The 15,816-nt window shown below is 36.2% G+C and overlaps 2 protein-coding genes and 1 long non-coding RNA gene across 12 annotated transcripts in view; 1 reads left to right on the plus strand and 2 right to left on the minus strand.

The window, feature by feature from the left end:
• Positions 1–15,816, plus strand: part of LOC106881096 (anoctamin-10) — a 191,356-nt gene that overhangs the window by 56,206 nt on the left and 119,334 nt on the right. The gene's annotated exons all lie outside the window — the stretch shown is intronic.
• Positions 1,773–5,855, minus strand: LOC128247822 (uncharacterized). Its single transcript, XR_016241859.1, has 3 exons — positions 5,750–5,855; positions 2,799–2,901; positions 1,773–2,654 (listed from the first exon to the last, which is right to left on the minus strand). It is a non-coding gene; the product is annotated as an uncharacterized LOC128247822 (long non-coding RNA).
• Positions 6,108–15,816, minus strand: part of LOC106881098 (uncharacterized) — a 51,992-nt gene continuing 42,283 nt past the window's right edge. For all 3 annotated transcript variants that reach the window (XM_089352090.1, XM_014931325.3, XM_089352089.1), the window contains one exon: positions 6,108–8,016. In XM_089352090.1, the coding sequence (XP_089208216.1) occupies positions 6,236–8,005 (1,770 nt within the window). In that variant the 5' untranslated portion in view covers positions 8,006–8,016 and the 3' untranslated portion in view covers positions 6,108–6,235. The remainder of the gene's footprint in view (positions 8,017–15,816) is intronic.

The raw sequence follows: 15,816 nt of genomic DNA on the forward strand, positions 1-15,816 counted from the left end.
ACCCTTTTTTACCCTTTTCCAACCAGTTGTGATGCATCTGAGCAATGTATACAATAAGCTCATTATCATTATTATAATTATTATTAAGGCGGCAAACTGGCAGAATTGTTAGTACACCGGGCAAAATGCTTAGCGTCATTTTGTCTGACCTTATGCTTTGAGTTCAAATTCCACCAAGGTAGACTTTGTCTTTCATCCTTTCAGGGTCAATGTCATCAACTAGCCTCCTACAAAGTTCAAGCTTTGTGCCTATAGCAGAAATGATTAGTACCTCTGCCTTTGCAAAGGCAGAGATATTGTTTTCAGTTGTGTTTGTTTGTCTGTGGACAAGATATCTCAAGAACCACTGGGTAGATTTAGATGAAACTTTCAGGTATGTTTGGCCTCGTGACTGGCACAAACTGATTAGATTTTGGGATAGATCTGGTACTGGACAAAGATTCTGGATTATTTTTCCTGTTTTTTTACTTAATTTTTGAGAGAGGTTGGGTTCATTTTTAGTATTCTCATTTGTGAGAGCAGTCAAGTTTATTTCAGATATTCACATTTTAAAAATCATCTCTGGCTAATCGTTGAGAGGACATTGGTGTTGCTTTGGTGGAGGTTTGCACTCCCTGGATGCTCTTGTTATTATTATTATTAAGGTGGTGAGCTGGAAGAATGCTTAGTGGCTTTTGTTTTGGCTCTTTACATTCTGAGTTCAAATTCTGCTGAGGTCAACTTTGCCTTTCATCTTTTCAGGGTTGACAAGGCAAGTACCAGTTGGGCACTGGAGATGATGTAATCAACTTATTACCTCTCCCTAAAGTTGCTGGCCTTGTGCCAAAATTTGAAACCATTAAGGCAGAAAGCTAGCAGAATCTTTAGCACATGAGACAAAATGCTTAGTGGCATTTCTTCAGGCTCTTTATATTCTGAGTTCAAATTCTGCTGGGGTTGACTTCACCTTTCATGCTTTCAAGGTTGATAAAATACGCACCAGTTGAGCACTGATATCAATGAAATCAACTACCCCCCCCCTGCCCCAAATTTCAGGCCTTGCGCTTATAGTAAAATGGATTATTACTGTTATTGTTAATATTTTTAAGGCAGCGAGCTGGCAGAATCATTAGCATGCTAGACAAAATGCTTTGCGGCATTTCATCTGTCTTTACATTCTGAGTTCAAAGTCTGCTGAGACCAACTTTACCTTTCATCCTTATGGGGTAGATAAATTAAATACCAATGGAACACTGGGGTCGATGTAATCAACTAGTCCCCTCCCCCAAAATTTCAGACATTGTGCCTAGAGTAGAAATTATTATTATTATTGGTCTGTTTTAGATGAGGTCTGATATGAGGCGAAACAGCTGCTGCTAATGGACAATACGTTACGAGCATTATCACATTTACAAAATTATTTTCATAAGAAAAACTTATGTTCACTAAATAGCTATGTTAATATTACAAAGGCCAGTAATTATTTGTAAATGACATTCACTGTGGACTGGGATGTTCCAGTGTTTAATGTTCTTCACTAGAAACACAGTGCAGAGGTCATGTCAGAACATGAACCATCGAATAACATAAGATTCTGTCACCTGTCACTCCTGACTAAATGTTTGGGCAAATCATAAAGAAACGGATCAGGGCACTGTAAGAGTTATTTACCTTGCAAGGTTTTTTACCTTGCACGAGTGTTGTATGTATCTACCTATATACATGCATATACACAATCTGCAAGTTAAGGAAAGGAACTTAAGCACTTATAATTAGCTCGATGAAACAACAAATTTTAATCAATCAAATTCTCCTTTATTTTTAAAAATAGGATCGTATTTTGAAGCTCCAAAGTGTTAGGAAGCATTTACAGTCAAAATGAGATGTTTACAACTAGAGTTGACCAAATGAAGCTCAGACAAAAAACGACCAAATGAAGCTCAGACAAAAAACGACCAAATGAATATCTCACACCTGTCACATGGGCCTGTTCAAACAGAGCTGACTGAGATCACTCTTCAACATTCTCCTGGCAATGTCTCACACAGACAAAAACTATTAAATGTGTTTACATACCTGCTTTGTTAAGTCCCATTAATATCTTGATATTCTAAAAGACTTTAGTCTTAGATCCTTCCATTCTTTGTGGAGCACCAGACAACAAATGGTCCCTATCCAGTACAATTATAAGCTTTGTCATGAACCTTTCCCTAGGTCAGGCCCAAATCTGCCAGGTCTGCTTCACCTTCTCTCTGTTTTCCACTCAAGAGAGGCTTTCTCTGGTCTCTGGTATGTATAACATATGGCTGAGCATCTTCCTCTGTCTCACAACAATGGTGTCCTGCAGGTTACTCAGCCTGGCCTTTTCCTGACTTCTACTATCATGATGTGGGTTCATGCTGAGGAATTCAGTTTGGTCCTAAGGCAACATCTGTGGAAGCCATCTGCAGTTCTAGGTTCTGCTGGTCTTTTTTTAACACTTCTGCTGTGGAGTACAGGTCTTCTTGAGTACAGCAAGGCACCAGGCATCTTGGTCCTTTGTCCTCTTGCCTGAAGGGTACAGTATCCTGAGGTTGTTCTTCAGTACTTTATTCCATGTCTTCTTGGGTCTCCCACTTCCACAGGTTCTATTTACTTTGAAATCAGCACTTCTTTGTGGAGCTCTCAGCATCCATCTGCAACAATATCAAATATGTAAAGATTAAAACTAAATAGCAAGGTCCAAAATAATTATGTAAACAAAACTGAATGTTACAGTGATGTTACAGAGTTGATGGAACCAAACTTTAAATTTCTATTTATTTTTTCATCAAACTTACCTTTCTTTGTAGGATTACTACTTGTATTTTGGTTTTCCTTCCAATATGTTCATTTCTGTCAGGCATCTTCATCAAATTAGCTTAGTAAATTATTTCTCCTTTTCTGCAATAATATATATATATATATATATATATATATATATATATATATATATATATATATATATATATATTGATAGGAAGGACAACGAAAGAAAGAAAGAGACCTCAATATTATATAAATAGAGCAATTTTGTTTAACGCTCATTTTTCACAGGAATTTTCAATGGCCGGATACGGATAACTGAAGAGATGTTGGCGTGGGCTTCCACCCCAGCATCCGAAACTCAGAGTTTTATCATGGCTACCAAATAAGTGTCACATATTTTTACAGATATATATATAATGGATGTATATAGTTATAATTCAAGTTTAGATTTAAATTTAAAATTTAAACTGTGTTTTGGGTATGTTCCCTAGGAGTATGCCAGCAGAGCACATTCACTGCTTATGGCTACCTGGTGCTGTCCACAGTAATTGCACAATCATTGCTGGATCTACATCAGGAATTCCTCAGGCGCCCATTGAGTTTAGTAGAAACAATGGATACGGAAGATAGAGTATAGTGGAAACTTTATTTATCACAATGATCATGCAGGATGTGTCAAAACGATTCTTGTGATAAAGTTTCCAATATACTCTTTCCTCCATATCAACTATTTCTATTATATATATATATATATATATATATATGTTTTAAGGACCAATTGTCAGAAAATATGACTTCAAATAGTTTCATTGACAGACAAAATCCTTGTCTCAGTCTATAACATTTGCCAGTTTCCTACGATACTACTAATTGCTATTCACTACTCAAATAGTGATCCATGCTGGACTAAATTATCCATCAATATTACATATTGTTCAATGTATATTCATCTGTTTAGCATTCTTTAATGTCCTTATTTCTATTGATATCACCCACTGTGATGTCTCATTATCACCTACTAACATACCAAATTGATCAATAACCGACTATATTCCTCATTTTTCTCCAGAACACTGCCATTGAAGTTCTCTTAATATTACTCGCTGTTGTATATAATACTAAATATAGCTCAATAACCTGCAATTATAATGTACTGATCTATTTATCAGAAACCAATAAAAACTGGAATCAAAGGAAAGGAAACAAAAAACACCTGTTCATCTGCTCCACTCTCTTGTTAACAGTAAACAACCCTGGGATCAATAATGCTGTGTATATATTTTACATACACACATATATATATTTTTTGTTAAGTTTTTTTTTTTATTTTTTTTTTTTTAATGTTTCAGCTCAGAGCTGCGGCCATATAAGTGTTTAATATGTCTGAGTGTACCATTAAACATGCACTGAATGATGGACTTGAATACAGCTCAATGGGTCAATCTAACAATTAATATTAATATTAATATTACAAATCGTCCAACCCATGCTAGCATGGAAAGCGGACGTTAAACGATGATGATGATGATGATGATGATTATTTGTGACTATTTTAAAACAGTGAGCTGGCAGAATTGTTAGCGTGCCTGGCAAGACGCTAAGTGGCATTTCGTCTGTCTTTACGTTCTGAGTTCAAATTCTGCTGCGATTAACTTTACCTTTTCATCCTTTCAGGGTCAATAAAATAAGGAACAGTTGAGCACTGGGGATCAATGTAATCAACTTGCCTCCTTCCCTAAACTTGCTGGCCTTGTGCCAAAAAATTTGAAATTATTACCAGTGACTATTTTTGTTTGTTTCACTATTAAAAAAAGGCATCCTAAAACGGTAGCACATATATGTGTGCAGGAGTGGCTGTGTGGTAAGAACCTTGCTTACCAACCACATGGTTCTGGGTTCAGTTCCACTGCATGGCACCTTGGGCCAGTGTCTTCTACTATAGCCTCAGGCTGACCAAAGCCTTGTGTGGATTTGGTAGACGGAAACTGAATGAAGCCATTGTGTATATATATATATATATGTGTGTGTGTGTGTGTGTGTGTATTTGTGTGCCAAAATTTGAAAACAATATTTCTGTTAGTTTCACCAGCTTGTCACAGGATCTCTGGAATAACGTTACTTGGCAGGATACATAGCTCAGAGATTGGATAGTTTCTCCAGAGTGAGCTGCTACTTTTCCACATTGAAAGGTCATAGCACTGGTACTATGGACATGTGGTCAGAATGCCACAGGAAAAGATTACAAGTTAGGTCTCCTACTGGTTGGCTTAACTGAAAGAATCTAAGAGTAGACCATGAGTAAGCTGACCAGATAATATCCAGTCTCCATTGGTCATGTTTGAGAATCTAGCAGGAAAGTGTAATGCTGCTTGCTTCTGATAGGACACTATCAAGGCCTGAGGACTCTACCCCCATGACTCTTCCAGGAATAGTAGGTGGAGAAGATGGATGGATAGATGGAAGGACCTTGATTCAAAGTGAGATTGAATCAGGTCTTCCAACAATTCATCTTCTCTGAGTCTACTGGACATATAGCCAACACTATGAGCTAACAAAACCTCTCATTAATTGCACAGCATTCCTTCTGTTTTTAGTCATGAGCAGTTTCTACTTGAGGTACTAATATAGTTAGGCAAATTGATTCAGACAGAGTTTTATGTAATGTATACTATGCAGGTCAGGAATTGGCAACTTCATTTTGTAATAGTCTACTTCTAATGTTTTCTTTTGCCCAAGGCTCACATCATGAGTAAGCTGACATCAGCATTATTTTAATGACCACTTTTCCATGCTCAAATGGGCCAGACAGAATTTGTCATGGCAGATCTTCTACAGTTGAATGCCCTTCTTGTAGACATTGAATTAATAATCATAGAATGTACTACTGAGTTATGTGCTGCACTTTCCAACACACACGTGTGTGTGTGTGTGTGTCTGCAATTGTTACATATAATAGTTGTATGTCCTCATGCTTATTACTTACTTTTCCTTTCAATTAATTGATGTTCTTACATTTCAAGTTGCTTGCTGCAGTTAAATAAATAACTGAAAGACATTATTTTCAAGAATATGGCACCAAAGATGAAATTTTCTGCAACATGATAGTGACAATGATATACAGTAAATAACACTTCCTTACATATGACACTACTTCCCCAGACCAAGAAAATGATTACCCAGTAACATTAAAGACATGCTGCTAAAAAAATTATTTCACTATCCACTGGGACAGGTTGCTGAAAGCCTTTCCCTTATTGATTACAAAATACCAAACCTCCAAGTTATATAAAAACCTTCATATACAAAAAAAAAAAAAAAGAATAAAGAAAACGAAAACAACCTGAGAGATAAAAATTTCTTTTAGTTTTTTTTTTTTTTTTGTCTGTAATTCATAATTATGTAATAAAGTCCAGTTTAGAAAATTGATGTAGAAAAATAAAATTCTTAGAATGTACTGAAGTGTTAATGTCTATACGGCTGATTCTCTGCCGTATGCATAGCTTACCACTGAGTAAAGAGAGGTCTGGGAGCCCAAGTTGGAATTGTCTTTCTGAGAGTAAGGAGGAGTTCCTTGGGATAAACTGGATGGGTTCTGAACCATTGAGTTAAAATAGTTCCTAACATTGAAACTTCGGTCTGACTCATTCAAGGATCCAATATCGAGATCCTGAAATGCTCTTCGTTTCTCAGCTTTTTCCAAATGACTGCTATCTTCTGCAGATTGGTTGCACAGCCAATGTGGGCCATTTTTTTTACAAACACACTTCCACAGAATTATTAAAGCCATGAAAACAACAATTGCAAAAATACTGCAACTTATTGCAATGATTAATACCGTATTAGAATCTGGTTTGTTCTTCAACTCAACATCACACTTGGAAATCTCTTCATCTTTAAGCTGTTTAATGCGGCGCTCATGCAGACCTAATGGAATCTTACACTGAAGAAAATCACACCCATCAGATTGGGATAGCTTTGAGCACTGTAACGTTCGAGAATATGTTGGATTCTGTAACCAGTTACGGAATCCTCTTATATGACAGTCACACACCCAAGAGTTCCTCTCAACCTTTATCCATTTTAAATTGGAAAATATACGCAAAGTTGATTCTGGGATATTTTTGAGATTATTAGCAGAAAGATCTAATTTCTGAAGGCTTTTGGGTCCTTCAAATTTGTTCAAACTGTTTATTGAACAGTCAGAGAGATTCAGTTCTCGTAACCGATATAACTCTGTAAAAGCATTAACTGGAAGTTTTTGGAGAGGATTTCCAGCTAAGCTTAAATATTCAAGCTGGGGTGCCATTGGATGCAAAGAGCCAGTGTCTAAATGGTCAATTGAGTTCAGTGATAAATCTAAATGTTTAGTGTTGAAGTATTTAAAAGTCGCATCAAAGATCTGTCGAAGATTATTCCGAGACAAGTTCAGAGTATCAAGGTTGATACCAGAAAACTGGTTCTTTTCTAGTTTATAAATGGTATTATTGTACAAAGAAAGAGTCCTCAAATTTGGAAGACTGCGAAGGATATTCAGCATGAGAGGTTTGGTCAGTCCGTTACTTGACAAGTCCAAGCTTATTAAATTACGGGTAATTGTGAACAGATCCGTTGCTATTGAAAACAACTGACAGTTACTAAGTGATAAGTGCAGCAAACTGCGCAACCACTGAAAACTGTAGCTGTAAATATTCTGCATGTTATTCCCATCAAGGATCAAAGTCTTCAGCCTACCTTGAGACTTAAAAATACCACTTGGGAGAGAATAAAACCGGTTCCACGACAAGTCAAGAAACTCTAGTTTTTGTAAGGTGTAAAAAATTTCGTCAATATTTGCAATCCTGTTGTGAGACAGATCTAAATGAATTAGGCTCAAGAGTCCTTCAAAGGCTTTGTTGTCTATGTTGCTGATATCATTGTGTGTCAGCGAAAGATACTGTAAGTTCACCATGCCTTGGAATGTTGTCTCAGAAAGTTGAGAAATGTAATACTTTGTTACAGTTAAGTTACTGAGTTGACTGAAGGATTCAGTATGAGAAAAGCTTTGCTTCAGATCACCACGCATCTTACTGCCTTGTAGTGTCAGCTGCTGTGTAGATTTCGGCACTTTTGCAACTGTGTTTTGTAATGACCCACTCTGGCACACCACCACAGTGCCAGAGCAGCTGCAGGAAGTGGGACAGCCATTTGTATATGTCAGAAACACAATGAAGAATAAATAGTATGATAGAGATTTGATCATCACCCAAGTTTCTGGAAAATAAAACAAAAAACATAGTATTAAGACCTATATCTATTATTGTTTTGTTATAAATCTATTATATTTATTAATAAATTGGTTCTTAACAGTGGCCATAAATAAACGATTACAGATTACCATGTATGTGTAAATACTATAGGAGTTTCAAATATGTAATATAATGACTTGAAAACCAGATTATCAAAGCAATTAGTAGATAAAATCTCCTCAAAAATGTGCTTAAAATCTAAAAATCAAAAGCCCAGCAAACAAGGGAAATAACTGCTGGAAGATCAGTTGATTGGTATGTTTCAACAGAGTAGGCAACAGAGACTTAACTGGATTTTGGTCTTTGAAACAAATTAACAGAAGTAGCAGACATGTTTTTGATCTTATTAGTTCTTAGTTAGCTTTAATGGCCAGTTCTACTCTAATCAGTATTATCTATCATTGTCAAGAAGGCATAGAAAGGAGATGATTATTAGGTAGAGGAAGATAATGAGAAATGGAAGTTGTTTTGGGCAGGGAAAAAAGGTTACTGAGAAAGCCAGTGGCAGGATGTAGTATGTACCTATTCTGTTCTCAAGTGATAAAAAAAGTGATGGATGTTAAGGGATGAAACATGGGGTGAAAAGGCTGATGGGGCAGAGAGGATGGGGGTGGGGTAGAGCCCCTCTCAGATTAGCATTAGCATTATCAAAGTAGTTTTAGGATATCAATTCTGCTGTGGTAAGTGGGTCTTCTTGAGTACAACAAAGTGCTAAATATCTCAGTCCTTTGTCATCTCCTTCCTACGACTCAACATCTTGAGATCGGCCTTCAATACTTCATGCACACACACACACACACACATATATATAAACAGAGAGGAAGAGATGGGGGGAAGTGAGAGAGAGGATATGTTAGAAGAGTTTTAATTTATGGAAAAGAAGTTGGAGAAGGAGAATGTTAAAAAATATGTGACTACCATAATTCACTGGGTCCCATATGTCCTACATAACAATTGAGTGTCAATATTGTTTATCTACTTAGTGATTCTCACATCATTATTCTGACTTGCACAGTGAAATCTATGCTTTGCTGAGGAGGTCTAATAATATTAAAACAAATCAAGAGTTGTGCCCCATACTTGCTAAGTAATTAAAATATTTGTCACTGAGTTAATGTTGATTTTTTCTCACCACATAAGTATTCTAATTGGATTGTTGATGCTACATTTAGTTATAGCTTAGCAATTGTTTTTCAAGCAGAAATACAAGCATGGCTGTGTGGTCAAGAAGTTTGCTTCCCAATCATGTGGGGAAATACCAGTGTCTAACATTATCATCGTCATTTTTGCATGAGTTAGACAGAATTTCTTGACACAGGTTTTGTAAGGCTGGATGCCATTCCTATTGCCAACCCTCACCAGTTTTTAAGCAAAGTAATATTTACCCATGATCAGACATGTTTTCATGGAAGATAGAAAACAAACGATGTACATTTACAACCACCATGATATGATGAAAGGAGAAACACACATGTACAAACACATTATATGTGTTTGTTTGTGTTTGTGTGTATGGTTGTGTGTGTATGTGTGTGGCTTAGTGGTTAGGATGTTGCACTCATGATCATAAGATTATGGTTTTGATTCCTGGACCAAGCAATGCATTCAGTTTGTGAGCAAAACATTTCATTGCATATTGCTCCAATCTACTCAGCTACCAAAAATGAGAAATCCTGTGACAGTCTGGCATCCCATCCAGGAGGAATATATACACCACAGAATCCATTGAAAATGCATGTCAACCAGCTAGTGTTGCTACTTCAGGCTGATGACGAGCAATGACTCAGAAACATGTCCCTGAATGCACACTGAGCTGGGTGGGGGTGCTTGTCTCCCCCTTGCAAATATAAGGACACAGGAAATGTGTCAAGGCCGACAGGAAGCGGTCCACCTTCCTAGGGCTAAATAGCAGCAGCATAATTCCCTTATTGGGACTGTCACATTGAGTTGACAGTATACAACTGCTTTATCGTAACACTGCTGCTTAATTCTCTCTGTGAGACTTATAATTAGATCATTTCTAATATATATAATTTTAATCCTCGGATTTTTTAATATGCTAGACCACTGGTTTTAATTGATTAATTTCAATTTCTACCCTCATTAATTAATTTTATATATATATATATATATATATATATATATAAAGGGCTTCTTTCAGTTTCTTGCAAGGCTTTGGTCCAACTAAAGCTATAGTAGAAGACACTTTCCAAGGTTCTGTTCAATGGGACTGAACCTGAAACTACATGCTTAGGAAGGAAGGTCTTCATCATCATCATCATCATCATTGTTTAACGTCCGCTTTCCATGCTAGCATGGGTTGGACGATTTGACTGAGGACTGGTGCAACCGGATGGCAACACCAGGCTCCAATCTAATTTGGCAGTGTTTCTACAGCTGGATGCCCTTCCTAACGCCAACCACTCAGAGAGTGTAGTGGGTGCTTTTACGTGTCACCCGCACGAAAACGGCCACGCTCGAAATGGTGTCTTTTATGTGCCACCCGCACAAGAGCCAGTCCAGGGGCACTGGCAACGATCTCGCTCGAAAACCCTACAAAATGCACAATGCACTTGAAGTAATTGCTGGATTTTTAAGGTGCGATCTAAAATAAAGATATGATTTGCTTCGCATACATTATTGGTTGTTTTATATACATATGTTGTTGTTGGCACTCCATCGCTTACAACGTCGAGGGTTCCAGCTGATCCGATCAATGGAACAGCCTGCTCGTGGAATTAACGTGCGAGTGGCTGAGCACTCCACAGACACATGTACCCTTAACGCAATTCTCGGGGATATTCAGCGTGACACAGTGTGACAAGGCTGGCCCTTTGAATTACAGGCACAACAGAAACAGGAAGAAAGAGTGAGAGAAAGTTGTGGTGAAAGAGTACAGCAGGGTTCACCACCATCCCCTGCCGGAGCTTCGTGGAGCTTTAGGCGTTTTCGCTCAATAAACACACACAACGCCCAGTCTGGGCATCGAAACCGCGATCCTATGACTGCAAGTCCGCTGCCCTAACCACTGGGCCATTGCATCTATACATATATATATATATATATATATATACATATACATATACATATATATATATATATATATATATATGTATATATATAAATCTTTATTTTACTTCTTTCAAAAATTTATTGGGAAAACAATGACAGAAACCTTGGAATTAAGTTTAACCACAGTTATAAGTTATTTCTTGTACACAAACACATACAACTGTGTAGACCTCACACAAACATATAACTATGTAGAGACAAAAGTTGTACACAAACAAGTGATAAGATAATCAGAAATGGAGAGCAGAGCCAATCAATGTGTGTGTGTGTGTGTGTGTGCATGCATGCATGAGATATTTGTTAATAAATGACATCAGTCACACACCCAGATTGAACTTGGAGGCTTTGGACTAGGAAGGACTAGCTCCACAAGACAGCAACCAAGCTATTTACCACCTGTAGTTTTATTTACGTCAACAACAACAACAACAACAACATAGTTTTAATATTTTATCTTTCAATATCTGGATATCAGATATGGATACAGGTTGTAGTAATTGGGTTAGCTTATATAACCTACTGAAATGTGTATGTGCATGGAGGTAGGGCAATGAACCGATCTTATATACATACACACATAACTACTAATAAATGTTAATATTTTGAGCAGCATCATAAAAACCATCGTTGAATTAAAAATGGCAAACGCAAATATTTTGCAATCTCCCCTTCATGTATAACCTCTGTAGCAATAAAAGAAATATTTAAAAAAGAATTATTACTATTGTTATTATTATTAATATTATCATTATTATTCTTATTATTATTAAGGCAGTGAGCTGGTAGAATCATTAGCACACCAGGTAAAATACTTAGCAGTATTTTGCGCGTTGCTATCTTCTGAGTTCAAATTCTGCTGAGGTCGACTTTGCCTTTCCTCCTTTCGGGGTCGATAAATTAAATACCAGTTGCGTACTGGGGTCGATCTAATCGACTGCCCTCCCCCACTCCCCCAAAATTTCAGGCCTCCTGCCTAGAGTAGAAAAGGTCATTATTATTATTAGTATTATTAAGGCGGTGAGCTGGTAGAATCATTAGCACAGCGGGCAAAATGCTTGGCAGCATTTCGCCCATCACTATGTTCTGAGTTCAAATTCTGCCATGGTCAGCTTTGCCTTTCATCCTTTTGAGGTTGATTAAATAAGGGATCTTTTTTAAAACGGGGGCCACATTTTTCATTAACGAAACACTTTGAAACTTGGAACACTGGTAGAATGTGTCATATAAAACATCTTTTTCTCTTAGTCTTCTTTAAAAAAAAAGAAATTCATAAGTTATTCCATGTTAAAGTTGTCGTATTTCTGTAATTTCAACCAATCACTGACGTCCATTCAGCCGATATACATTAAGTGCCGACTACATAAACAAACGATTCTGAAACAATTAACCCTAACCCTAGGGTTAGGGTTAGGGTTAAAGCAAATAAAACGAAGGTATGGAGATTAAATACGCTTTACATCGCTTAATCAACTAAAGGAGTAAATGTAAACAACTGAATACTTGTCAGTGATTGGTTGAAATTATCGAAATAAGACAATTTTTACATGAAATAAATTCGAATACAAAAATATTTTTCTGTTCTATAACACAAAATAGATAAGTATACGAAGTTTGAAAGTCTTTCCGTACCAAAAACACTACGTAAAACATTAATGAAAAATGTGGCCCCCGTTTTAAAATAGATCCTAAATAAGTACCAATGGAACACTGGGATCAATGTAATTGACTAGCCCCCTCCCCCAAATTTCAGGCCTTGTGCCTATAGTAGAAAGGATTTGCTTTGTATTTGTACATGTTGACTCCAAGTCTCACCCAGAGATCTCAAGAGACAACAAGTTAGTTCAAGCTGGTATTATGCCTAGGATTTCATATATTTGGTTTTGCACATAGTAGTGTTCTAGAGAATGTTTAAGAAAACAAGAAAATTTGTTTTAAAATTTGAGATTACATAGTATTTTACGTAGGATATGAGCAGTTCCCATGAGCACTATCTTTTGAATTTCTGCCATTTTAGGGTTTCCTGGTGTCTGAGCTAGGTAGGAATCAACCCCTTTTGCTATCATTCCAAGGGCACCTATGACATCAGGTATTGTTTTAGTCTTGAGGTTCCACATTTTGACAATTTCTATTTTAAGATCTTTATACTTGCTCAGTTTTTGGTAGGTCTTGACAGATACATCTGTGTCGATTGGGACAGTTATATCAATGAGGAGGCATGATTTTTGTCTGAAGTCTTTCAATATAATGTCTGGCTTATCTGCATCTATCTTTCTGTCAGTTTGAATGTGATCATTTTTAAGCACTGGAAGTGTTTTTTGTTCCCACCAGTTTTTATCATAGGGCAGGTCCAGATTTTTGCAAATTACCCGGTGAATATACTGTGCTGCTCTATCATGTCTGTTGAGATACTCTGTAGGCACATGGAGACAACATGATCAATTGTTTCATCGTGTTGTTGGCATATACGACATAATGGGGAGTTGCTGTTCTTTAATATGTTGGCCTGGTAGTTCCTTGTAGGTAGGCATTGATCTAAGGCTGCTATGATAAACCCTTCTGTTTCTGATTTTAAACCAGAAGACACTAACCATTGATGGGTAACGGCTTTGTCATTATTATTATTATTATTATTATTATTATTATTGTTCAGTAGTTTTATTTTTATAATGTGCTTTCACTTCACTACCGAGCGCAGCTCTGTGTGCCTTGGGTATTTGCTGTGTTGCTCTTATGGTTACTGTATTGAAAGTGTTTTGCGTAGGATGTGTGCAGTGCCCAGTAGTGCAATTTTCTCTGTTATATATATTTGTAAGTCCTGGTGTTTTTGTTATGTATTTGTCTGAATATTTTTTTTATTATACCTAAGGCACCTACTATGATAGGAATTGTTTCTGTTTTTAGATTCCACATTCGAGTTACCTCTATTTCCAGGTCTTTGTATTTTGAAAGTTTTTCCATTTCTTTTAGGGAAACGTTGTCATCTGCTGGTATTGATACATCAATTAGAAAGCATTTTTTTTCTTCATGATCTTTGACAACTATATTATTATTATTATTATTATTATTATTATTATTATTATTATTATTATTATTATTATTATTATTATTATTATTATTATTATTATTATCATCATCATTATTATTTTGGACCATACTTTCAATTCTATACATAAAACAACATGACTCAGTCTCACTGGACCATATACAACTGACATGATTAAGTGAGTAAAAAGCCAACAAACACGTTAACTGGAGATAAAACGGGTTTATGTGGGTGTATATAACGTCATTACTTTAAATATGATATGATTGTGCTAGTGAGAAAATCACCTAGTGAAGTTCAGCTGAGTGTGAACATAAAAGAAATGTGTGCAGTCAAATTTACTGCGTGAAACTATTAACAATGCAGACTTTTGTGTGGTTGTATAGTTAAGAAGTTTGCTTCCCAACCATATGGTTTCAGGTTCAGTCCCACTGTGTGACACCTGGGCTAAGTGTCTTCTATTATATTTCTAAGATAACCAAAGCTTTGAAAGTGGATTTGTTCTACAGAAACTGAAAGTCCTTCATGTATATATATGTGAGCGTGTGTCTGTGTACTCATCTCAGCATTGTCTAATAGTTGCAAACAAGTATCACTATCATACAAGTAGCGTCGTTTGTTTCCGGTCTTTCATGAAAAACATGTCTGGTGATGAGGAAATATAACTTTGCTTGGAAACACATAAATGTTGGCTACAAGAAGAGCATCCAGCCATAGAAAAATCAACCTCAACAAATTCTACCTGACCCATGCGAGCATAGGAAAGTGGACATTAAAATAATGATGACAATGATGATGATTCTTTTAATTATTTAAGTATCTGATTATGCCACCAAGTTAAGTTCAAGTGAGCTGTGACTCAGTAGACTTATGATCTAAGGCTTACCATCATTTTTTTTTGTCTTTTTAAGTACACAATATACATCTAGAACTACATTATCTAGTGTCACCTTATCATTCTAAAACAGTAGTTGATGTCACCATGCAGACCACCAGGTTACAATTGTAAAAATATAATCAAGTTTGGCTATGTGTGTGCTTACTGAAATATAACAGAAGACACTACTAGCTTGTTAGTGGTGGAGATATAGCAACATTTGGGTGTGTCTATCTGTGTGCATTAATAATAGTTAGAAGAAAGGAAACAAAAGAGAGTTTTTATAATGTAATCTTACAGGTTATTATCATCAGGTAACTTGGTAATGGAAAGATAGACAACAAAAAATTACGTAACACACAAGAACATTTGAATTAATTAATTATACATTATAATTATTATAAATTTGAAATTACTTTAGAACAAAGCTAGAAATATTTGTTTGTAGTTAATTAACAATCTTAAATACTATACAACATTTAAATGTATAAAGGATAGCATCACAAGATAGCAGGTATATTAACACATGACACATCAGACATGGGTAAAAATGTCAGTTTCTCATATAAAGGATATAAATGGCCTCATGTTAAATGAAGAGTGGGTGTGTTCGAGTAACAATAAAAAAGTAGTGGCATTGTAATGTCAATGTTGCCAAATATACCAAGGAGATAAGTAGTTCCAGGGCTTGGCCCCTATATCAGTGTTAATTAGATAAGAGATATCAAATTATCATTCTGCATAAGATGTCAGTGTATCTTTAGTGGATGATC

Source organism: Octopus bimaculoides, chromosome 5 (genome assembly GCF_046866305.1).
Source record: "Octopus bimaculoides isolate indiv1 chromosome 5, ASM4686630v1, whole genome shotgun sequence".
In the NCBI taxonomy this organism is placed as follows: domain Eukaryota; kingdom Metazoa; phylum Mollusca; class Cephalopoda; order Octopoda; family Octopodidae; genus Octopus; species Octopus bimaculoides.